Source organism: Calonectris borealis, chromosome 1 (assembly GCF_964195595.1).
Source record: "Calonectris borealis chromosome 1, bCalBor7.hap1.2, whole genome shotgun sequence".
In the NCBI taxonomy this organism is placed as follows: Eukaryota; Metazoa; Chordata; class Aves; order Procellariiformes; family Procellariidae; genus Calonectris; species Calonectris borealis.
This window is the reverse complement of record NC_134312.1, coordinates 67755247-67780048: the sequence shown is the minus strand read 5'-3', so window position 1 is coordinate 67780048 and position 24802 is coordinate 67755247. Positions and strand designations below refer to the sequence as shown.

The following is a 24802-nucleotide window of genomic DNA, read 5'->3' as shown; positions in this document are numbered from 1 at the left end:
GGAGGTAAGTGTTATCTAATACCTGCCCCATATATCTTACCAGTCTGACTGTGTAATTCCAACATGACACAAACTAGTGGCCTGATGAGTTTACAATTCTTGTGAAAAGCTCTATGTTTTCATTAGTCATCAAGCCCCCTACACTTGGTGGTTGATGGGAAAAGGCAGATGTGTTCAGTCAAAATAATTATACTCCCCATATTAAGAGTTTGGCTTGAAAATATTTAATCAATTTAAATAAAACCTTAACAGCTGTAAACAGATAGGAGCCTGCCGCTACTACCTTCACCTGCCTCAGACCTAGGACCAGTTTCCCTCCTGGTTATGGTGCTGAAGGCTATCTCACCGTCATGGTGCTCAGATACTGAACAGCAACCATCCACAAAGGAGGCAGAAGGCGGAGCTTCACAAACTCCTTGGTACAGAAAAGCAGGAACTTGTGTTGCTTCAGGGGTTCTTCAGAGGTGTAGCTCACGGAGTTGACCTAGAGCCTGTTCTCTGGTCTGCATCACAAAGTGTCTGACTTCCCTCGATGGAACTAGGAACGCACAAAACCAGACAGTTTGTCCCTGGCCTTACTCTAAAGTGAAGGTTTGAGAAAAGTACACGAGTACAGCGGGAAACAGTTTTGGTAGCAGTACATAAGGTACAAGTTCTGACCTTTCTTAACTCTGCAAACGCTGATCCAAAGGCAGGTTTCACCTGAGTTCTCTCCCTGATCCACTGCGGCAGTTTGTTAAAGATGGCAGGGCGTGCGTACCTGTGGTCCAGGAGCAGGATGCTGGCAAAGTCCTTCTGATGGCGAATGGCTCTGCCTGTACAGAGTGTACAACCACATTAAAATGGCTCACTCAAGTGTTTGTTCTCAGGCAAGGAAGCTCATGTTCCCGTCATCTGTACTTAGACTGATTGGTAATGCGCCCTTTTTCCCACCCTCTTACTTCACTACAGTCACATTTCGTATCCCCCAGCCCGTCCAAAGAAGGATGAATTACCTATCGACTGGTTTACTGCCTTCATGCACAGGTTTTCAATCAGCACTCTGCTAGGTGCCTGGCCAGCAGCTCTGGGCTGGAAAGGAGAAATAGGTAAGACTGAACACCAGGCAGATGTAAAGCAAACTACGGAGTCTTAATGACAAAGTGAGGCAAATGCTTTTACCCCTGCAGAGTGAGTGGGTGGCCAAGCAGACCCCAAGCTGAGAGTAAGAAGGGACGGAAGAAAGGTTGCAGTCAGAAAACCATGTTGAGCATTCACAAAGAGCCAGCCCAAGGCCCCCCTTGAAGGCAGAAAACTTGTCCCCAGCTGCCCAGGAAGAGAATCTCCAGTGGGCAGTGAGAAAGAACACGTGAGCCAAGAGGAGAAGTGATCCTGGCAAGCAGCTTCTACCACCCTGCCACTTCCTCTGGGGTGAAGGGACCTTGCTCCCCTTGGAACTCAGTGTTCCCAGGGAGCCCCAGTGGTGTTTCCCTCCACTGAGCTTCTTCCCTGTGTTTAGGGCCACCTGTACGCGCGCACCGTGGAGAAGGCTGTGCTCTCGGTACCACACAGTCTGGGAAACGAGGGCAAGGTCAAAGAAAAAAAATCTTTGAAGGCAGCCCTGGGACTCGTGTTCGGGGAGGAAAGCTAATACTAAAAAGCAGAAGTGAAAGAGGCAGAGGTGTAAGTGTCTCTGTTACCATCGTTTTGTCAAGCCAAGTCATTTTTTCCTGGAGCTCTGGAGATTTAATGTTGGGGTAAGGCATTCCCACCATAATCACACACCTGCAAGGGGCAAGGGAGGACTGCATTATTCTTAATGTCTCATCGTAGAGCACTTTGCCAATAGCCTGATAAATTAGAGGTCACTGCACCCCTGAAAGACAGCCAGCCCTGAAAACCAAAGGCGGCAATAAAGCACAGCAGTCTGACAAGCACGTTCTGAACGGAAAGCTGCAGAGGGATTCAGGGTGCCAGAACAAGGGATTATCTAGCACAGCAAGCCTAACTGCATTACTCACATGAAAAGTACTCTGGGCAAGGGTTTTACACCACCCAACAGACTTGGTCCCGTTGGTTTAAGCATCAGCCCAAGCCATGTGCTCCCCAGGACTTTCTACCTATGCAGGTACTGACGTGCCCATCCTGCTTGGAGTCGCCGCACCAGTGCTCACCTTCCAAGGGGCAGCCACCTTACCTTCCCAGGTCATCAGAGAAGTTGATCCCTTCGCTCATTTTGCCTCCAACTACAGAAAGCAGCAGGGCCCCCGTCATCTGTCCTCCTGCCCGGCTGCAGCGCTGCAGGAGAGGGACCAGCAACTTAAATCAGAGTAGGGAAGATTACTGTGCTTCAGAAACACTCCCACACGGGGGCTAGAGCCCTCTTTCCTTGAAAAAAGCTGCAATGCTCTCTGTAGCAGCACTCCCGTACGCAGTTGGGATGCCACACTCCCACCAGCCTGCCAGCTCAGCTTACCTTTATGCACTTGGCATATTCCACCAGCACCTGCTCCACCTGGTTGGCTTTCTTTGGCTCCTGAAAGATCTGTCACAGGCACAGTGCGTCAGGTCAGCAACAGGAAGCAAACAGTTTAAAGAAAGCAAATCATTTTACTCCCATGCAGCACATGGAACAAATATCAAGGAAGGGCAAATTGCCTGAAAAACCAGCACCTTTCCCTTCCACCCTGGAAAAGCACTGCCTGCTCACTACAGCGCTTTTCCACTGGGCTCTGAAGGAAGCAGCAGCTGCTCCTGCCCCTCCAACACTCTCTTTCAGCTTTAGCAGGCTTGTCTAATTCTGCAAGAAGTTAAAAGTCACCTGAGAGCTGAAAGGCAGGAAAGCAACGTGCACCTCTTCCATCTATGAATAAAGATCCAGCAGGGTGAGGAGACCCTCCAGCTGCGAGATCTTGGAGGACAGTGACAGGACCAATCAATTCCAATCACCAATTAATTCCAAGTAATAGCTCCCCTTGCCCAGTGAATAAATTAGTTTTCTCTGCAAAGCATACATAAAGTAATATTTCTTTGTGTTATTCTAGCATGCCTAATTAGTTACTGAAAGCCCCTGATGTTAATTGAGCTGCATTCTGATAGATGCTCCACCTTGGTCTAAATCACAAGTTGTTTTCCTAGTAAACAAGAGGTGCAACATCTGTCTTTTCTGTGACAGTAAAGAACCTAAAGGATGTGTTTCCTCTTGGTTTGCAATTAGTACTATCAAATTTTGCCAGCCAGAATCAGCCTTTCAGTAGAAAAATAACTGGCAATTACAAATATAAGCCAAGACTATTTAACTTATTAAACAGTAGCTATTTAATCCTCTGATTTAAATTAATTTTCCCTGTGTAATTTATATATAATCTCAGTGTGATCTCACCACAGTCACCTCAGGAAAGACTTTAACCTTCCTCTGCTATGATACGATCTTGTGTGTGGGCAGCTGAAAGTCACACTTGCTGCACTTCTACCAAATTGCTTTGCTAACGCATATCCAATTTGCTGGAGACTGCAAAGGCCAAACAAGAACAAATCAGAGCTGAGAGGCAGAGCAAGCTGCGTGATTGTGGCACAAAGCCTTGGAGGCACCAGGCAGACCACTGGGACCCTGACAGAACACACGTGAAAGGCACTATGAGTGATAGCTGTACAAACACATAATGCTTCCACCACAAAAACCTACAGGCATATCCACGTGCCAGAGTGCCTGCACCGAGGCTGTGAAATATCTGGGAATGTGCTCTCCTAATCCACATGGTAAGTTATTTAGTTTTTGGTAAACAGAAGGCACAGCCAGGGTATAGGTAATTCTTTCCTGTCTCCCCTTCCAGCACGTGATCCAAGATCCCTGCCCCACACCCTGAGACAGTCGGACTGCCTACCTTCAATACCCAAGCTTCAAATACTTGTGGGAGTCATTGTGGAGATTTTATATTTGCAGTGATCTCCCCATTTAATGTTTCTCATCACTTCTTCAACAGGAGTCACCACTGCTAGTCTTTCAATTCTCCGCTTTGCACTTACACCAGAAAAAGAACACCATTTGTCCTATGAACTGCAGTCTGGTCCCATTCTACCTAGCGCTTAGTTGTGCTGGTCTGTGTTCAAGGGGCACACAGCTGAGCCTGGGAAAAACAAGTTCCCTGTAAGAGCTCAACCTGAGCAGTCCCCCAGCCACACGGGAACAAGCTTGCTGGTTATGGAAAGCGAGGATTGTCTCCCCCCATGGCCACTACACAGACTGTGCACTTAAAGAATCTATAGCTGCATTTAATCTAATTTAGATCCCAGCTCAGTGATCAGCCGCCCGGGAAGTATCATTTATTCATTACTGGAGGGATTGGCTAGATAAACATCCGCTCTGCTCTGCTGTGCAGAATATGAGAACAACTCAGCAAGAGAGGCCTGTAATGCATAGGTAATTGTCTGACTTTTGAAACCTCCATTTAAAGTACCAACTGCCCCTGGCTGCACAATTACCTTCTTCTTAGTTGCCAGGCGGGTGAGCAGCCCTGTCTTCTCCCAGTGTGCATACACCTGCTTCTCATATTCGTAGGAGGGGAAGAAGCACACCACACCCCCTGGGACCACATTGCACAGGTTGCAAAGGATTCGACCCGTCTCATCCATCTGCAAGAGGGACAAGAGCATATTGCAGCTGACAGGAGTTCCAGCTAATGCCGCTCCAATTCTGTGCTCAGTCCCAGGATCACACCTCCCCTATGACATGCCTTGGGGGAAGGAAAAATGTGGGAAATATGCCAGGTCCAAGAGAGCTCTCTAGGGGAGCTGGGAATCACCAAAAAGCTCTTCACTGCTTGGCCTCTCCTCCTAATCCAGGGTTTCTGTTACTGCTGTGGAGCACTGGTCATTTAGGAAAGGAGGGTTTATGTCTGTTGTCGCAGTGGATGGGACCTGTCACACTAGAACAGATGTGGAGAGCTAGCTAGCACATCTGATGGAGATTCAGCAGAGGCTGAGCAGATCTCATGTCCAGCCTTGGGTGCTTACTGGCCCACCAAAGGAAGAAGGAAAAAGTGCAGAAACATCTGCTGCCGCCCCTATGGTTTGGGCTGCACTCTGCAGGGCTGCAGCTGTCACACTGCACTGTCAGAGCCCTTCAAACAGTGAAGCAGAGTCAGAAATCTCCTTCTGATGTCCAGCACACAAATGCAGGATGTCAGTACAGCCAAACAGGAGTTGCTAGTCCTCGTCTCCAATAGCTACCTCTGAGCAGGCAGCTCAAAACTCCTTTTGCTGCTCCTCTTTCCCAATTACTTGGCAACACACCTGCCCCAAATCCCATGGATCTCCCCTGCCATGGCTTTTGATCAGCCCACCTTTCAAACAGAGACCACACTATCCTATGAAACATAAGCAAGTGAAGCAAAAAAGAGATACCAAGAACAGGAACAAAGGAAAGACTGACCATCTGGGGCAGGTCTCTTGTCTGGTAGGTGAACTCCAGCTGCTGGTTGGAAGGACCACTACAGAGGATTAGAGGTAAAATGTTTTCTGGAGGAATCACATGTCCTGGAGACAAAAACAAGTAGTGAGAGTCAACATCGCTGCTGTGTGCACAAACCCCACTAGCTGAACAGCTTTACCTGCGTGCAGTGAGGCACACATTTGCCTAAGTCACTAAGCTGCTCTGACTTCCACGCCCTGAGCCCCAGGGAAGAAGGCACAGCACACTGCCTGCTGATACTGGGGAAGTTCATAGTAGAAGGGACCTAGCACCCCTTTGCTGCCATGAAAGATGCTATATTGCTTACAGTGCTGACAAAACAGCACCAAAGGCAAACTGCAACACTCGGGTCCCACAGAGACAGATTATGACCCCTGCCTGCCACCACGGCACACTCACCACAAGAGAACTCCACGACACGTGCAGGGTCCACACCAGCACAAGACAGCAGCTGCTCTCGGAAATCAGCCACCTATGTACGACAAGCCAGAGAGAGGTAAAGCACCAGCGTCCTAAAAGACACTACATCAGCAACACTGGTACGGCTGTCGAGCACCTGTGACAAGGGACAGCTGGTCAGCTCCGTCCGGTGGGTTGCTGGCGCAGGGGAGAAGGCTCCCTCCGTGATGAGAAAAATCAAGGTCACGGGAACACTGAGCCCACCAGCCAGGGCTGTGGGGCGTGTTGCAGCCCAAGGCACACAGGAGAAAGGGCCTGCAAGGTTAGCCACGGCCTGAAGCCGCTGCCGAGCGGAGAGCTCATCTACCTCGGCGGCCCCGGTGCCGGCACGACCGCCGGGCGCTGAGCACTGCGCCCCGCGCCCCGAGCGCCGCAGCCGGCGGCCCCCCCCCGCGCAGCCGCCGCCGCGCCCCAGCGCCCCCGCCGGGCGAGGAGCGGCAGCGCCCCCTGCCGGCGGCGCGGCGCGGCCCGGCCCGGCCCCAGGCGATGCCCGCCCGGCGGCCGCGCTCTGCCCCGGGGGCGCGGGGGCCCGCCGGCACCCCGGCCTGCCCGCCCTCTGCCGAGGCCAGGCCCAGCGCCCGGGGCGGACCTTCAAGCCGGCCCAAGCAGAACAGGCAGCGTGAAGACGGGGGGGGCGGTCCTGAGCCTTGCCGTGGCCCCGCTGCACAGGGCAGGTCCCCTGCCTGGAACCAGCCAGCCTCTCGGCCCAACACGCCCCAATTTCAGACTTCCCCAGGCCCAAAAACGCATTACCAGGGCTCCCAAGCACTGCACAGGCCACAGCTTGGACTGCAACTACATCCCCTCTCCAAGTTCAGTCTGAAAAGTCCAAAGTTGGAATGGTGGCCTTCCAAAAAGGAGGTCCTGCACTTCACACCCTCCTTCCCTCCCTTGTCACCACACGGGCAAAGAGGAAGTTTGAGGACATTCGTGTCCAAGAACAGGATAAACGTAACTAACTGGGATATCTGGCATGCTCCACTGCACCCGACCAACACAAACACAAACTGTCTCTCAGGCACTAAAGCCGCAGGAGAAGGATGATAAGCTGCTTGCCACCATACCAAGACTGAAGTCTTGATTTTTCTGAAAGATCCCCTATGGGATGGTCCCTGTGGGATCCCTGTCCCTTTAGAAGGTCAGATGGTTTTACAAGGTCCTCCGACTGCTACCCATGCTAGTTCCAACCTACCATGAGCTCAGCTTCAGCCTGTCCTTGAGGACAAGAAAGGCCGACAAGGGCAATCGTGCCCTTACACCTACAACTTTTTGCATAAACAGGCAGTGTGATGCCTCATGCAGGGAAACCATACCAGGGAGATAAAAGGGTAGGTAGGAAAGGTCTTTTCCCACACATGCCATGGGAAGCAAGAAGAGGAGCACATCCCAGTGGGGCCAAGCTGCTATCTTTCCATGCCTGCTTGCAGATAGCACCAGAGACCTCCCGAGAGCCCAGCATAGCATCCTTATTCCCTCACCGGCTGCATGGTGCCCCCAGCAATGATTACAGCACGGCATTCTTCCAGCACCTTGGCAAAGTGGACAGCTGGATTCAGCAAGAGGAATTTGAGGCTGCTCTGACCAACTGTGCCTGGGAAAAGGAGAGACAACATCAGGAACTAGCTGTGACACACGCTCAGGGATGTAAGAGATTCTCCCTGCTGTCCTAGGCACTCTGGCCGGTCCCCACCTCTCAAAACAAGGACTTGCTGCTATTCAACATTGCCAGGGGCAGCAGCAGGTAAAGCCAACCTAGAAGTTACCTGCTGCTTCCTAATCTTCCTGGAGCTGTGGAAGAAGTGCAATAAATCGCAAGACAAAAATCGACATCCGAAGTGGGAGCAGAGCTCCGCAAACCCTGGCCCCAATGCCCTTGGTTAAGAATTCCTTTGGGTTCATGAGTCCTCACACCTCAGACCGAGCCTGCCAGCCTGCATCATGGACAGCACAGAGATGTTCCGGCAGGGCTGCAGGCTCCCCCCAGGCTCAGGACCTCCTCCCTCACTGCCAGTGAAGCGCCCTGCTTGTGACTCATGCCACCTCTCCCCAGCTCGCCCTTTCCAGTACCTTGCCTGCTGAGAATGACTCGGCCATCTTGGTTTGCGTTTGTGAGGGCTGAGAGAAATCCTTCAATCTGCATCAGCGGAGAGGCAGTTCGGAGCTGGTCGTTCTCAGCCTCCACAGGAGGGCTCTGGAGAGTACCTGCTGGCCAGAAAAGAAAAGGAGAGGCAGGCAACTTAGGCCACGTTTCTGAAGACAGGGACTAAGCACAAAACATAGATGGTCCTTTCTACAGGAACATGATACCTGGTCTACATATGCAGGCAGAGAACAAAGACCCAACAAAGGAGAGAACCCAAATTCTGTCTCATTGCTAGGAAAAAAAAGAAAGATCTGGCTTTTGTAGCTGGCACCACTAAACAGAGCTACCCATGGTAGCTCAGCTCCCAGAGCCAGCAGGTCACAGCAGGGCAAAGCTTGAGTGCGTGCAGTGTAAACATGGAATCGCATCATTCAGCTTGGAAGGGACCTCAGGAGATCTTCTAATCATATGTATAGTTGCCTAGGTCAGTTACCCACATATATTACAAAACACCTGCGCAGGACAGCTTCTGCAGTTTATTGCTCTTCAAATCTGCCTCCCCCCTTTCCTCATGCGATAGACGCAGGTTCCACATCCTCACTTTGTCCGCAGATGCACAAGTGGAGGATGTCTGAACTCACCCTCTTTATCAGACCTCTGCTGGAGGGTCAGAAGAAAGTTCTGCAAACCAGCCAACTTCCTGTTCTCCTTGTTGGTCTTCACAGCTGTGGCAGGGCCTCCGTATCGCTCCACAAACCCAAAAAGCTGCCAAACAAAAGCCAGTAAGACTAAGACTACCAATAGCAGGAATCAGACAAGATAAAACCAGGTTTGCTGGCCTGCCATAGATAAAGTTCCTTGATAGGTGTTCGCAAACCAGCCCAATCAGAATCTGTCAGCGCAGAGCTCCCATTACTTTCCTTCGCTCATTGAATTAAAACCAAAACAAGTCTCTGATGTTTGTTCCCCCGGTGCAGTGCAGCCTACCAGGCTGGCAAGTTTAAGGCCAAGCAGCACAGGATTAGCACCCACTGGAATACTGTGGTACACCACGTTGCATGCTGCTTTGCTGTATAGGCAAAAGATAACTCCACCATACAATGCTTTTTGCAGGAACCACTTTTTTTTGCAGAGCAGAGTGGAGAAGACAGGCTCCCACCCCAGCTGCTTCAGCTTCCACTTAAAACGCAATGCATGAAACAGCATTTGAACGCTATTGACCATAAAGTCACAGGGGCAATACCTTCCTGCTGATGAGGCTCTTCTCACAGTAACGCTGAACCTGTTGGAGGAAGACAGAAAAACGAACTGGCATTCAGCATCCCTCTCCCATCCTGCTGCCCTTGATCCCTGCCCAGCAGGAGTATCATTTGCTGTTCTTGCTGTGCTCTTGGGGAGGGGTGCGCAGTTCTTCATGAGTGTTGCCTCCCAAACAACAGTTTATTACAAGGCATTGTTTCCAGAGTGGAAACACACGGTGTTAAGGTGCTGTGTTTGGAGGTTCAAGGGATGGGTTAGGTTACTGGAGTAGTATAGGTTCTTCACCCTCAACCCTTACAGTTTAGCTTTGCCCTTACAGTTTAGCTTTGCCTAGACAGCCTCTGCACTCATACGTGTTTAATTACTTGCTTCCCTCTACTGCAAGACCACCTATCCAGCTTTAATGCACTGTTATCCAGACAGCAGCAGGAGAGATCTATACATCGGGGAGAATCTGCTAGAAAGCATATTCTGCCATGCGGGCCTTGGCTCTACTTCCAGCTCTCGCACACACTTCCTGATAACCTTGAACAAGTCACCACCACCTGTGCCCTAGCAGACGACAACATTTGCATTACCTTGAAGAGGTTGATATTGTCAATCTGGCTCTGAAATAGAAAGTCATTGATGGATTTTAGCACTGTCCCTGAAAGAAAGGGGGGGAAAGGAGAATAAAGATTATTAGCTGCGGGGCCTGCAGCCCCTTACTGCCCACCCCATGTCCCTGACTGATGGCTGCATACCCCAGGTGTTCACTCCAGTCTTACCTGTTTGGGAAACTGCCTGACAGCTAGGATTTTGGTTCACATTACCTGTAAAACAGGAAACCAATTCAAGGAAGGCTTACAATGGGTCTGTCTTAAAATTAAGCAAGAGACTAACAACTGAGCCAAAAGGCAGACCGCACCAGGACAAAACCCAAGAAATAACTACACATCTGCAAAATGTAGCTATACAGACAAAACATCAGCTCCTGCTCAGTTTTAACTTCCCCTGTAGGGTAGCCCTACATTGTAGGACAAGTGTGCTGCTGCATCCTAAGAAACACCACCTACCTTCCTTCTGTAGCAGGAGGCAGCAGGTAGGATGGGTACATACAAATGCTCACACACTACGTAATCATCATGCTGCAAAGATGAAGGGACAGGGACTGCAATGCATCCCTCACCCCTCCTCAATGCAGCAGCGGGGAGCTGGGAGGTGCATAGGCAGGCAGGCGATTGGGAAGAGAGGAAAACCTGAGGACAGCTCCACACCCACACCCCGACAGCCAGAACAGGATTAATTGCTGCCACTCACTGCGTTTTATGTCCTAGTGTTTAACACCCATCTCACATCTCACTTTTGCAGCCTCAATCATGAAGCTGTACACAGGCTGCATTTTCTAATGAAAGCACTTAACTGAGTGTGGGGAAGAGAAGACTGGCAGGAACAAGGTGGGAAGAGAAGTATACTTTTGAGAGAAGGGCAGAGAGCACCACCAGGCCCCTGCCCCAAAGAGCTGCATTTCCCCTGGGCAAGGAGGAAGTTCTTTATGAACTTATGACAGGCTCTCCTCAAGGCACACTGAGGTCTCGCAGACAGATCATTAGAGGAAAGGAGCCCTGCAAATGCCAGTGGATTTAAAAACCACAGCAAAATAATGTTTTTTCACGAAGGAAAGGCACCACTCAAGAAAGACTCATTCTGCAGAGGCACACCTGACTCAGGTAGAGGCCGTGCTACAAGATGACCCAGGAGATTTATTCTGAGCAGCTCTTGTGCTGTCCTGATCACTGTCACACATCTGCTGTATTCCCCACTTAGCACCCTACCTCGTCTCCACTCAAATCAGATATGAAAACCACACAGAAAGAGAGGGAAACTGCCTCTACCAACTTATGATGTCATCTGCTGCTCCTCAGCTAATCAAACAAAGAGAGGGGCTCAGGCAGACACCAGTCAACATCCCCATGTTACAAAACAGCCTGAGAAATAAAATAGGCACCTGAACCTATACGTGAGCAACACCTCCCCACAGATTCTGCAGCGGGGGAAGGGGGGCAGTGCCCTGAGGAAGCACCAACTAGCTCAGAGTCTGTCAGCATCCCTGGAGACAGAACAGGTTTGCTTACCTCCCAGCATGGCTACAAACCGCTCCAGCAAATACAGGATCTGCTTAATGTACATCAAGTTCTTTGCCTTCAGACGTTTCCTATGAAAAATGAGACAGGTATTAGGCCGCAAAACATCTTCAGGGACTGACTCACAGCAGCTGAGCTGCAGAGACAAGCACCTGAACTCCCCTTCATTTTGGGGAGACAGGAATCAAGAATGATTTCTCCCTGGCACACTCTCCCTATTTGTGACAGGGCATAGATCCCTGGATATCCTGCCCAAGGTCACCTCAGAGCACTCACCCATGCACCCCACACTGTTCCTACCATCGCCCTTCTCCTCACACATTAATTACAATTTGTTTATTACAGTGGCACTGACACCCCAAGTCCCTGTTGCAATAACATTCCACAAATTCAAAGTTATTAGCATTGAGCACAATAATCAACCACTGCAGGGATGACAAGACGCAAGATTTGGCCAGAGCCAAAAACCACATATAGCTTCCTCCTCCTCAGAGCTTACTGCCTCTGCCATAATGCCAGACAGCACATGAAAGACTAAGGTCCAGGAGAAACATGAAAGACTGAATCTTTTGAAACTCTGCATCACAAAGCAGGAGCAATTAGAGGGAGGTATTGGGAAAGGAACCGAGCGTATAAGGGAAAGCCAGAATCCTCAGGGTATCCCCCTTCTCACTGCTTAATACCAGCCCCAGGAGTCTGACTTAGATGGATTCTAGACAGAGATAATGAAGCAAGTGGCTTTCCATCTGCAGAAGTATTAATGCAAATAACTCTCCACTGGGGAAAAGCAAGAAAGCCCCTGCAGACATGAGACAAGCCATGGCATCCATGCTGCCTGACACTGTTGTGCTATTTTCGTCTAAGATCCTCACCTGTATCGCTCCATGTATTGCAACAGCTGGGAGTGGGCACAGCACAGCTACACGAACAAAAAAAGGAGCTGTTATTACAAAGGAGTCAAGAAAGGGTGCTCTGCTGGAAGCAGAGCTCGCTCACGATTAACAGGCCAGGCTATGACTCACCTGAGAGCCACTGACCTCCGCACTATGGATACAGGTGATGGTGTCTATGAGGTTGTGGGCCTCGTCAATGATTACGATCTGGTCCTTCAGCTTGATCCCAGCAGCGCTCCTGGTAGGCTCATGCAAAAGCATCTGATAGGGCAGCACCACCAGCTACAGGAGAAGCAAACGCTGCCCTGATTCTAGCTCTCATCCTTACAAAATTAGGGCACTCTGCAACCACTCATTAAAGGCCCGTATCAGATAGCCTCGCAGAATTCAGTCAAGTTACTTACTCTTATTATGGGAATGGTAGGAAGAGAGACAGGAGCACATGCTTGAGAAGGGCACTGGGATGTAAGCTAAAGAGAAATGATTATGCTACAACTGCATATTGGCTCAGGTTACCTTCCAAATCTCCTTTGAAGCACTGAAAGCACATCTTCTGATAGAGAACCAAGCAAGGAAGAAAAGCAGTGGCAAGAGCTAAGATTACACCCATGTGTCACTATTGTCACTTGGCATTATTGAGCCTTTCAAGTATTTCAGAACGCTGAGACATACTCACAGCCTCCCTATTAACTACAAATGGCTATTATTCTTTTCCTTTGCTTTCTCAGCAAAACTACAGCTGACAGAAACACAAGCCTGTTTACAAACTCCCACAATATTGAGTAACAGTACTGGAGGGAGCAGGTAATTGGTTCATTCTTAGAGGCCCCGACACTAATTCCACTAAAAGTGTGTACACCTTACCTGAGCAGCAGGAATGGCGTATCGACTCCCATAGTAAGGGCAGGCTTTGGTCTCCCTTCCCAAAGCCACCAACTGCTCAATATCTTTCACTTCCACTAGAACTTCATCACGGAGAAACTGCATTTGCTCATAGGAGTAAAATGGGCATACGGTGCGACTCACACGTCTCTTCTTCCCTTCCATCTCTTCATCACTCTTCTTTTCTAACAGCAGAAATCAAAAGAAAGCTATGAGCAACACATAGCCTAAAACAAACACTTTGCAGAACCTCCTGGATTTCAAAGCAGGCTTTGTCATGTGTATTTTTAACTTATCATCTATTTAAAAATTATTCAGCAGTTACATTTCCATCCCCACAGCAGACACTACTCTTGCCAGTTAGATTTAGCCATGTAACATCTTCCAACATTTCTAGTACTGAGTTACAAAGACAAGTATCCTTCCATTGTGGAAGTCATGACCACCTTAAGGCACTCAGAAAATACCTATCGATCTCAGCATCCTACCCTGGAGGACAAGAAAACTAAAAGCACTAAGGATCTCTAGCTCTGCTCCTCCAACCTGCCATTTTCAAGCTCCTACCACTCTCTTACTAGAACTGATTGGCAGAGCATACTGTCTCCAGACTCTATACCAGCTTTATCAGTGATTGCTTTCTCAGGCTGGAAGTGTTCCTACCATGTTTGTTCTTTTGCATCTCCATGCAGCGGTCATTGATGAGCTGGAGAGCCCCCAAGCGTCGCACCTCCTCATTCACACACAGGTTCTTGGACATGCAAAGAGAGGAAGAGGTAGGGGGTCATTAAGCACTGAGTGCCCCCTGTGCACCCTTTGCTGTAAAATAAAAGGTTTCTTTAAAGAAAATCTCAGGCCAGATTCCGAAATGGAAAAGTTTATCGGTCAGACAGCGTGCGTACTAACTGCTATAAACATGCTCGAAACCCATAAAAACTTAGCAAGGAAAAAAACATGAGAAAAGGTGCACTGAGATGGCTCATTGCTACATAACAGCTTCTAAAAGATGCTGCCAGAAGTAATATTAAGAGGAACGCCTTCCCAGTGACTCAGACATCTGTAATATTCCACATCAGAAGAGGTAAAACAGATTTTTGCATTTACATCAAAGGGTAAATGGCCAAAACACAGCTCACAGAAAAATGTACATCACAGACATCTGTGTCACAACCCACGACTGCTTTAGTTTTTCAGTGGGAGATTCAGTCAATCCCTGAGATGCCTTCTGAGGCATCACATCCACACAGCTCCCCGCAAAGTCTCTCATATTAAGTTAATACACGCTCTGGGTCCCTTGTGAACAATACCACATACCTGCCTGGATCCCAGGGAGACCAGACGTGTGTCTTTGCCGAAAGGACTTTTTTGCACCTCACGCACAAACTGAGACAGCTGGGAGTGAGTGCGGCTGCAGTAGTAAATCTACAATGAGGAAGAACAAAGAGAAGACAAGAAGAACATGGAAGCCAATCCCCTACCTACAACCAATCCTGCAAGGAAGCAGCCAAGCACCTCAACAAGGTTAATCTTGCTCAAGCCTTCAAAAACACAAGGGAAGGCACATGTTTGAGTGTCACCTTACAACTGTTGAGGCCAACAGCCTTACCTTTGCTTTCTCCTATGCATTTGCCTTTGTTTCCATTTAATTTTCCAAGGTCCCTATAATAGCAGGGACTCACCATTGGAGAGTAATAAAAAAGTGTTTCTTGCAGTGTGCTTTTACAGCAAGCCACAACAAAAATTCAGCAGCGTTAGCAGAGCAGGCTGCTTAGGCAGCCAGTGTAGTCCAGAAGGAGATGAGCACAGCAAAACTGGTTGCTATTATCTACAAACTTGGCAGTTCTTGGACGCTAGTTCCTAAATCCTTCTGTACCGCATGACTCTGGGAAGGGTGCAAGGAAGCCATAACGCTGCTCACTCCTACACTGTTCTGTGAGGCAGCACTATTTACTTTCCTCATCTCACCTTAGTCACATGCTCCTCTTCCAAATCATCGTCATCTTCTTCCAGTCTAAGAAAAGAGAAAGCTCAAACAGTTTCCTTTCAGCAGATCACTGACTGTTAGAATCAAATGATGCTCTACTACAAGAGAGAGGTCTCAAGAAAGATGGTTATGTCATCTCAAGAAGAGCCTCAGATCTTAACTCAGGAGGTAAAAGAAAAATCGACTTTTTAAGAATAGTGTAAGTGTGCACAATCAAGTCAAGCCTTACTCTAAAACGTCTGTAGGGCTATCTCTTCAGCAACTTCAAGAGTTTTTTTTTTTTCTTTTAAATCTGGGGCTTCTAAGCCCCGGGCGTAAGCTAATCAGTGCTATACTATTCTTTGGTGAGCTTATTTATTTATTTTTGTAAGACTTTCCCTTTAGAGACAATTTACCACCTCAAGCTATTGCATAAAGAAAAGCTTCAGGAAGATATTTAGCTGCCATAGAGTTCCTCAAAGGCAACAGCGGTTTAATGTTTGATAAACTACATATAAATGAAGTAGTTAAGTGTTTTGCAATTTTTAAGGCAGGAGGATCTGTCTAGATACTAATTAGTAAATTTGTATTTTAAATATATTTGATTTTTCATGCTGAAGTATGGCTTCTGGCTTTCTGCATAAAGCAAATGTATGAGAGAGAAAAGTGTGCATGGGGTTTTCATGCTGAAGCTCGGTCTTCGGAAATGTGAACATCTCTCCCTTTAGAGTATGAAGAGATGCCAGTGCTAATCTGCAGGACCGATAGCTTCCTCTGATGCCCAGAGTTCCAATTTGCTTTTCTCATGCAAGACACTTGATCTCAAGTCATTCACTCAGCATCCAGAGGCATTCTTTGGGAAACTGGGCATGGATAAAGGCAGGACATTGCCACACATTTTAAGAAAGATGCACTCTCTCAGAAAACACTTCAGGTCACTCTGATGTGTCTAACAAAAGCTTAAAAAACAAAACAAAATAAAATCCAAAAAAACCCCACCAAACCAACCAATTAAGCAAACAAGCCCCCAGAACAACCACTACCTTACACAGCTTGAATGGCGGAGAAGCTCCAGAACTGCACAATCTCAGGTGAAATCTCTTTAATCAAGGCAAGCCAAAAATGATACAGAAAACGTTTCCTTGGCACAGAACCCCCTCAGTCCCTGTGCTTACCCAGATACCACTTTCTTTTCTTCATCACTCTCATATTCAGCAAGAATCAGCTCCTCCTCATTGTGATCCAGCTGCTCTAGAACATCCACTCCAGCCCCCTCTGAAAGAGCCTCCTTGCTGAGCTGAAGAAGGCGCTTTGTCTCATCCTCCTCAGATCTCTGAAAGGAACACATGATCACATTATTTCTCACACAGAAAGAGAGGTAGCACACACGTCGCTTTATGCCATGGACAGGTCAGAAGACAGCACAGTCCCTCACCCGTAACACAGGGAATGGCTTGCTGGGTAAACCCCCAGCAGGACAAGCAAACGCATCAAGGGTGTCTGAAGCTGTTCAGCCCCACAGAATGCAGCTGTTACCAACAACCAAAGACTTGCCCACACAGGCGTATATGAAGGGGGAAACATAAAGAATCTTCTATGCAAAAGGCTCACTGAACTAATAGATCCTGAAATGACAATATCCATGTAATCCAGTATTAGTTGCTTAAAGTGGCCCATAAAAGATGTCTCCCTGAGAAAAAATAGTGTGTAAATAAACCCAACCAACCAAACATATAAGGACATAATCAAACACTCTGTCCACACTTAACTTAAAGCTAGGATAAACTCAGCACCTGTTTTAGGATGCAGAGCACAAGACTTCTCTTGCTGTTTTTCTCCAGTTATGTGGTTCTTATTCTAACACAGGTCTACCCCTCTACAAAAATTCAATTAAACTGTTGAAGAATAGTTTTCTGATTAATTTTGTGTTCTGATAAAGAAAAGTTCATTTTTTCAATCTGAAAACAGTATCTTCCAACTTCAATGAGCGTTCTTTTACCACAGCATTATGAAGAAATGCAGTTAGTGAGCACTACAGAAGAGATGAATCAGTTGCTTTTCCAAATCTCTATAATATTTCTCTCACTTGCTTTCTTGCTTTTTATCATGCTTCTCATTTCACATGCTCTTCATCCTCTTTTAAGAGACAAAAGTTCTTTGTTCCACTTGTTTTTCATTTGCCATTCACCTCTGAACCTTTGCTATTTCTGCCATATCCTTTTGACAGGAGTTGACCAAAACATAACACAGCACTTGAGATGGAGCACACTAGAAACTAGAAGCCTGGCTGCCTAGTAAGTCTGCCTGTTTGGGGACCTGAAGCGGGTATTTCTGGGAAGTTTGACTCATACCATCAAAAACCTCTTAGAGTCAAGAGTACTGAAGCCAGTTCACCCATCTAAATGGCAGGAAAATATATCTGTGAACTTTTTATATGTAGAAAAAAGGCGCTTCTGAACAATACAATCACATTTGCTATGAAAGTAAACAAATACAATCGTTCCCTAGTGATGGGCAAAGTAAAACCAAAGCCTGACCTGTTTTTTTTGGAGGGGTTTTCTGTTCCTATGATCTTAAATTTAATCATAGTTCTACAGGTTTTATTCCAGAAGTACCGAGTGTTCACACATGCTCATAAAACAGAGCGCTTAAAAAAAAAAAAATCCAAGTATTAAAGCTTTTAAAACAAAAGCAGAGGGCCATCAGAACACTCTCCCTTTCTATCCACACACAAGCATTGTCACAGGAAATTCTCTATGCACAAATTGTTTTTCACATCTGTATTTTAAAAAGAAAATCTAACCAAAAATTTTGGATGGCCAATTTCAGCAACCTGATACAAAGAGCTCCCCAAACAGACAGGTTGGAAAATTCAGAATGAAGTCGCAGATATAAGCAAAAACAGAGGTAACAAAAACAGAAAGTTCTAATCTCTGTGAGATAACTCACCTTTCTCTTTGCTGCATATTTTAACTGCACATTATGGCGAATTTTTTCAAGACGTTCTTCTCGCTTTTTCCTCCTGACCTGGTCTTCCTAAAGTAAAGGGAGAGCGAAGGAAGGATGAAGTGTATTTGTCCCTAAACCCTGGGTATAATTACTCTCCTATTCCCTGGGTATAGAAAAAAATTAACTCTGAAACAAAATTGTCAGTGGACGATTCTCCTGCCCGCCTATTATATGTTACTATGTTCAGAGCAATATAGTTTCCTATCTTGCAACCTGCATGGCGTTGAACTGCAGGTTGAACCTGTGACGTTGAACTCGTAACTGAAACAAAGTCCTGTGAAAGACAAAGACCACCATCAAAGTTTGCCTCGCTTGTTCTTCCAATCGTCACCCAGGCTATCAGCCTTTCTGATCCTCACACCTCGTTATTTTACCCATCCTCTTACATATGAGCATTTCTCAACCTTTAGCCTGTCCACCGCGTCCCGCTCTTCCTTCTTCTGCACAAATGCGGTAACCCAGTCCGGTTCCCCAGCGGTGTCTTTGCTATCTGGGCGTCCTGGCTCAGCTGAAGTCGGCCACTTCGTCCCCTCCTGTCCGCTGTCCTCAAGTGCCAGAAGTCGCGCCTCCTCCTCCTGCTTTTTCTCCTCAAAGTCTCGGAGCCAGGACAGGGCCCCGCAGATGAGACTCAGCGATTTTCCCTGCCACAGAAAACAAGCCAGACGAGGCTCCCGTGGCTGCAGCACTGCTGCCACCGACACTCACGCAGCCGTGCCCCTACACAGGGACGGCCCACTCGGTGACAGGATCTGAGCGGGATCAGGCCCAGACCCGGCCCCTTCCCCCGGCTAGCACCGACCATCCCCACCCGGGGGGGGGCCTCCGTCCTCCTCCCGCCTGACGGCTCCCTGCCGCCGCCCCAGCCTCCTGGGCCCCGGCTGCCGCCGTCCCCCCGCACTGGCTCACCGTGCCCGTGGGGCTCTCGAAGATCCCGACCCGGCCGGCCTCCAGCGCGCTGTACAGCGCCGCCATGAACCGCTCCTGGATGAGGTAGGGCGTGTAGGGGAACGGGAACCGGCCCCCCCCAGGGCCCGCCGCTGCGCCGCCCCCCGCCTGCGGCCCCACGCACCGCGCGCCCGCCGCCCCGCTTTCCATCCCGCGCGCCGCCGCCGCCGCCCCGCTTCGAACCGAGCGCCGGAGACGCCCCGCCCCCTTCCCGTGACGCTCCGGTGACGGCCGGCGCGGGGCGGAAGGCCCGCGCCTCCTCCGGGGCCGGCGGGGGAGCGGAGCCTGACCCCTGACCTGCCGGGCGCATTTCTTACTCCTCAGCTGCTGCCAGAGAAGCACCGGAGCCGCGGAGGGCCGCCAGCCCCGCGGTGGACGCCGGCATGCCGGCTCGTCGGCCCCGGGCCGTGAGAAAAGCAAGGCTCGCCACCGCAGCTGCTTCTCGTCGCCCCCTTTCTGGTCAGGTCGCCCTTCGCGAGCTCCTCGCCACACTCGGCGCGGGGCTGACCCCCGTTTACAGTTTCCACTCCCATCACACGCAAGGACAGAAAACTGGATTATACAGAGAAAAAAAGGATTTATTTAGAATGGAAACACATAGCTAGTAATAAAACATAGCAATATAGAGGAGGTTTATACAGTCATTAGCATAGTAATAAATGCAAATACAGTAATTCCTAACTGTTCACACTGAACTTTATACGTTAATACTTTACAAACGATAGTGAGCTAAAGAACAGTACTCTATCATAAAAAGGACTAAAAAAATCGCCAACGGTCTCTGGACTACCAGCAGGAACTCATCGTGTACCCATTCTGAGTCGGAGATCTGCGGGGGGGGGGGAATATTTTTTTTGGTTAAATAAGGTAAGGCCACATTTTTGCCCATGTTTTGTTGATGTCCCATGTTGGAAGGTATATCAAACCAGCAAGGACAAATTTGGGAGAAAGTGCCAGAGACTAGTAACAGGCGGCATTCCAACTGGAAATGCTTGTGCATCCATGTTTTCTGGGACCAGCCATGACAGTTTTGCGTTATTCAGGCTTTGTGTGCGGAGGTAGGAATTTGTTGTCCCATGTAAGATTGGGAAAAGAGGAAGAAAGGACAAGTACATTGAAGTTCAGCTCCAAAGTCTTAGACTCATTGGAAGCACCTCATCAAACACTGGGTAAACTTACTACATTCCTGAAAAGTAAGGGAAGGTAACAAAAAAGAGGGTTCCTAAGACTACTACAAGTGTCTAACAAGCCAAAGTTTTGAGTTCCAAAAAGTTTGGAACTTTTTTATTTTGATCTTCACTTTAGTTGAAAAGTTATTTTACAAGCCTGATTCTCCCAGTTGTTATTCTACCACATATTCACAGTCCCCGATTTACCAGCAATGGCTGGTGCCCATTCCTCGGGCTCTCAGCACTCTTCCTAAACCACCAGCGGTCGGCTCTTAGGACTAATGCCCTGCTTCCCGACCTCCTAATGTATTTTGTGCCGCTGGGCTTAAGCAGCCAGCCCTGACACCAGAGTTACCGCGTCTCCAGTCAGTCTCTTCCCACCGTGGTTCTCATCACCCACCTTCTTCAGGTGCTCCCAAACACTGCTCCGAACACCTGCTCCAGCCCTATGGCAGAAGTGAGCGGGAAGTGAGCATTCTCCTACCCACTGTACATTTATAAGGTTTCTTGGCCATGTGGATTTTCAAATGTACTTTAAGCGTCGAGCTTTTCCGGAAGCTTTTCCCACACTCGCCGCACTCGTAGGGCTTGGCTCCTGCGTGGATCCTCAGGTGGGCACCGAGGGCTGAGCTGTGCCTGAATGTTTTTCCACACTCCTCGCACTTGTAGGGTCTCTCCCCGCGATGGATCCTCAGGTGCACGTTGAGAGCCGAGCTCCGACGGAAGCTGTCCCCGCACTCCACGCAGATGTAGGGCCGTTCCTCGGCATGCGTGGTCTGGTGCTTGGCCAGAGTGGAGCGGTCGCTGCACCTTCGGCCGCACTCGATGCACTGGTAGGGGTTGGGCAGGAGGCCACCGTGGTACATGGGCAAGGTCTTCCCCCCGTGGATCCGGCGATGAGTGGTGAGCGCCGAGCTCTGGCTAAAGCCCTTCCCGCACACGGGGCACTTGTAGGGCTTCTCACCCGTGTGTGTTCGCATGTGGGTCACCAGCGAGGAGCTCTGCCGGAAGGTTTTCCCGCACTCGGTGCACTCGTACGGTTTCTCTCCTGTATGGATCCTCTGATGCCGAATGATGGCCGAGCTGTCCCGGAAACGCTTCCCGCACTCCTGGCACTTGTGGGGCTTCTCTCCAGTGTGGACTCTCCGGTGTATGATCAGGGAGGAGCGGTCGCTGAAGCTTTTCTCACACCGGGGGCAATTAAAGGGTTTTTCACCCTTGTGGCTTCGCTGGTGGACGATGAGATGCGAGTTCTGGCTGAAGCTCTTCCCGCATTCGTTGCATTGGTAGTGTCTCTCTCCCGTGTGGGTCCGCTGGTGCCTGATCACATTGGACCTCTGGCTGAAGGTCTTCTTGCACTCGTTGCATTGGTAGGGCTTCTCGCCAGTGTGGATCCGCTGGTGTTTGATCAGGTCCGAGTTGCGGGTGAAACTCTTCCCACATTCGGAGCAGCTGAAGGGTTTCTCTGCTAGGTGGATCCTCTGGTGCTGGCTCAGGTATGAGCTCCGGCTGAAGTTCTTCCCACACTCGGGACACTCGTAGGTTTTCTCTCCCACCTGCTGAAGCCAAATGGCACCATTCCCACACATGGGTGGGTCTGGCTTGTCCCCAGCAAGGATAACCTTGCTGATGTGGGCTCTACCACTGTCCTCACACTCCCAGACTTCCATCCCACGGGGAGTTACCATTGCCCGTCTCTTTCCAAAAGACATCTCCACCTCATTTTCTGTCTCCAGCTCCTGTTTGCGGTCCTGTCTTTGATCGGTGTCCTGGAGGGTATCTCCTGTGAGCTTTCTGGAGGGGAACAGATGCAGTTCAGATCTCACAGGACTTTCCTGATGAAGCTTGCCCTTCTGTGTGTCACCCATGGTCCTGTCACCTGTCACCTGCTGGAGTGAACAGAGGAACTAGCAATGAATAACACCCCCCCGGCTTCTCTGAGGGAGAAGTCCAAACAGGGCAACTGCGGAGACCTGCTGCACGTCAGCCACCATTAACTAGCAGCACAGGAGCCAGCCCCTCGGTATCTTCTCTGGGCAAAGTGAGGGTATGGAGACCGAGGAGCGCCAGAAGGGAACGTGACCCAAGGATGGGTGGCTGCTGTGGCAAACACTGCAAAGAGGGTCCTCTGTCATAAAGTTACAGCCCTAAAGGACACTTGTCACTTGTTTGTCCTCAAAGCTCCCATGTCTAGCAAGGTTAGAGGAACATTATCACTGCTCTCCTCAACAACCCCCACCGTAGCTACTTCTCCTCCCATTGCCTATGAATCACTGCTCTTCTTCCAGCATTCCCATGCTTAATCAAGGAGGGAAGCAGCCAACACCACAGGAACATCCACTCTGCCAAGTAGGCTATTTTCTTTCTTCTTTCCAATCATAGCCCTTTTCCTTAAAAAGAAAACCCTACATATTCTGCAGCAAATTGTATCTAGATTTTGTCTACGGAACAGATAGGCAAGTGAGTGGAACGATAAATTGGTTTATTCATCAAGCATGGAAATAAACATTTAGACTGAAACATTTAGAGGCTCCTGGTTTTTTATTACTTATAGTCATATGGAGAACACACCTTGGAAATGGATCCTGGCACATGAGATAAGCCAGTTAGCTGGATGGCACTGCTTACGGAGTTAACATCGTCCTCTTACATGTGGGAGGTCCGAATGTGAGATGAATGGAGCAGGATAAACCCCTCAGGTTTTATTTCGGGTGATCTGCTGATTTTGGAAGACAACACCACACTGGTTATACTGATTTCCAAAGTTTTGTTTACAACAGTCAGGGCTGAGAAACATTTCTAGTACAAATAAAGGTATAGCACTGGCCCAAGGCATGCACCCCAAAGCAGCAAAATGACCAATAAAACATTAAAAATACTGTCAGCGTGAAAGGAAGAAAAAGCCACACTTTTGTTAGTTATGCCTTCTAACACTCTGAGTATAGTCTTTGCTGAAAAATACATAGGATTTTATTACATTTTGCATAGGGTCTTTTTGAAAGGGTATTAGATTCCCCAGGAATGTGTTTCATCTTTATTGTACCCTGCCTATGAATCTTCCTGAAAGCAGAATCTATATAGCATGGGAGCAGAAGAGGCTGGATGAGTGCGGAGCATGCAGCACGGCACATGCCAAATTTTCAGCATTCAGCTCTTTTCTTCCCTTCCCAGACATGCTCTATTCAATTTCTCACCTTGTGAGCAATCTCTCTACTGTCTCAGTGTTTAGCTGCTTCTGGCCACAAAGCTGTTTCTCTTCACTCCATCCAGGATGAGGTTAAAGGAGGTTAAAGTCAAGTCAGGGACTGCAGATCCTGATCAGAGGAAAGAAAACAGATGTAATAAATACTCGTCATAGTAGCGATGCTGTAGAGTGAGATTACAGGAGAACAAGTATTTAGGAGACAAAAGCAAACAGAGGAAAATGACACCCAAAAACATGAGTCAGAGTGACCGCCTGTTGTGCCACGCACACCGTGACACCACCGTTCGGGTGCAATAACCAGGACCAGCTCACGTAGTGAAGACGGGGTCAACTACACATGCTGCGGAGAGCTGCCTGCCAGCTTGCTGCCTTCTCGCGAGTGTCTGGATGTTCCTCCTGCTGCACTTCCAGACCAAAAATGCCTCCTACTGAGTTCTGTATAAGAATATATCGATTCCTCAAACCATTTTCTCTCCATCACATTTCTTCCTAGTGAACTAAATGAGAACATAATGTAGTTAATGCAGTTCTGTTCTGCCGGCAGAGGAAAAACGCCACCTTCACAGCTGGGCTGCTTTCCACATCTGCCTGGAGTCCCATTTATTGCCTTTACCGACGGGGTATTTTGCTTGGTTGCTCTCAGTGGCTCAGCCAGGCACACACAGGTCTGGGCGAGAGAAGAGATTTTGGTCTGCTCACACGTTATCAACAGGAGCAGTCCGAAGGAGCTGTCCTATGCTCCAGAAAAATGGCAATTTGGCTGCCTCGTTCCAGATGGAGTTTACAGGGCTGGCAGTGAGCAGAAAAAACCAGTCACACACACCTGTTTATGCATGAACACCGAGATGATTTAGTCTGGCCAGTTTAGACAGCCAACGCGCAATCCCACTTCTCAAGGATCTCTCTTCAGAGCAGAAGTATGCTGCACGGGAGCAGGGTTTGTGGGATAGAAAATCAGGTCACCCATTTAGCTTTAGCACTACATTTGTGCAGTGGTATTTGTTCAGAGGCATTTTAAGATGCTGAGGGCTCAGTGACATCCTAGAAACGTACAGGTTACAGAAAGAAAATGCTTAAGAACTGCACATGTGAATGCCAGCTCTGCAATGACGTTGCACCATTTTGGTCACGTGGATTCATACCATGCCGCTAGGAACAAGTGTAAAATTACTCATGACTGGGTGTTCATAAGAAAAAGAAATGTAAACCAGCCTCTTTTCCTTTCAAAATGAGAAACAAACTGAACTGGCTGCTCAGTGGTGTACAGAGGAGGGTATCGCGACAGACACCAGTTGCCAGACCCTCCCGAGGACAGAGGGCAGATTTCCCCACCTGTGTAATGCCACCACGATACAGGAAGGCCCC

At 48.7% G+C, this 24802-nt stretch overlaps 2 protein-coding genes across 2 annotated transcripts; both read right to left on the bottom strand.

The window, feature by feature from the left end:
- Positions 1-203: 203 nt before the first annotated feature.
- Positions 204-19156, bottom strand: DDX11 (DEAD/H-box helicase 11). Its single transcript, XM_075158614.1, has 26 exons — positions 19025-19156; positions 18523-18759; positions 18059-18145; positions 16285-16442; positions 15112-15157; positions 14461-14568; positions 13810-13897; positions 13132-13334; positions 12397-12549; positions 12247-12293; positions 11366-11445; positions 10019-10063; positions 9830-9897; positions 9235-9273; positions 8633-8756; positions 7976-8110; positions 7387-7499; positions 5849-5921; positions 5411-5514; positions 4462-4611; positions 2456-2524; positions 2177-2277; positions 1680-1764; positions 996-1071; positions 661-815; positions 204-538 (listed from the first exon to the last, which is right to left on the bottom strand). The coding sequence occupies exons 1-26, from the start codon at positions 19088-19090 to the stop codon at positions 509-511; spliced, it is 2640 nt and encodes an 879-aa protein (XP_075014715.1). The 5' UTR covers positions 19091-19156; the 3' UTR covers positions 204-508.
- Positions 19157-19565: 409 nt separating this feature from the next.
- On the bottom strand, positions 19566-22100 carry LOC142086115 (uncharacterized). The gene has a single exon (XM_075158687.1). It carries the CDS (start codon positions 22098-22100, stop codon positions 20679-20681), a length of 1422 nt encoding a protein of 473 aa, XP_075014788.1. The 3' UTR covers positions 19566-20678.
- Positions 22101-24802: the final 2702 nt, after the last annotated feature.

Coding starts and splice junctions, on each gene's coding strand:
- LOC142086115 (XM_075158687.1), bottom strand. CDS start 22,100: ATGGGTGACACACAGAAGGGCAAGCTTCATCAGGAAAGTCCTGTGAGA.
- DDX11 (XM_075158614.1), bottom strand. CDS start 19,090: ATGGCGGCGCTGTACAGCGCGCTGGAGGCCGGCCGGGTCGGGATCTTC. Junction 11,446..12,246: donor CAATACATGGAGCGATACAG/GTGAGGATCTTA, acceptor CATTTTTCATAG/GAAACGTCTGAAGGCAAAGA. Junction 2,278..2,455: donor AATATGCCAAGTGCATAAAG/GTAAGCTGAGCT, acceptor CCTCTCCTGCAG/CGCTGCAGCCGGGCAGGAGG.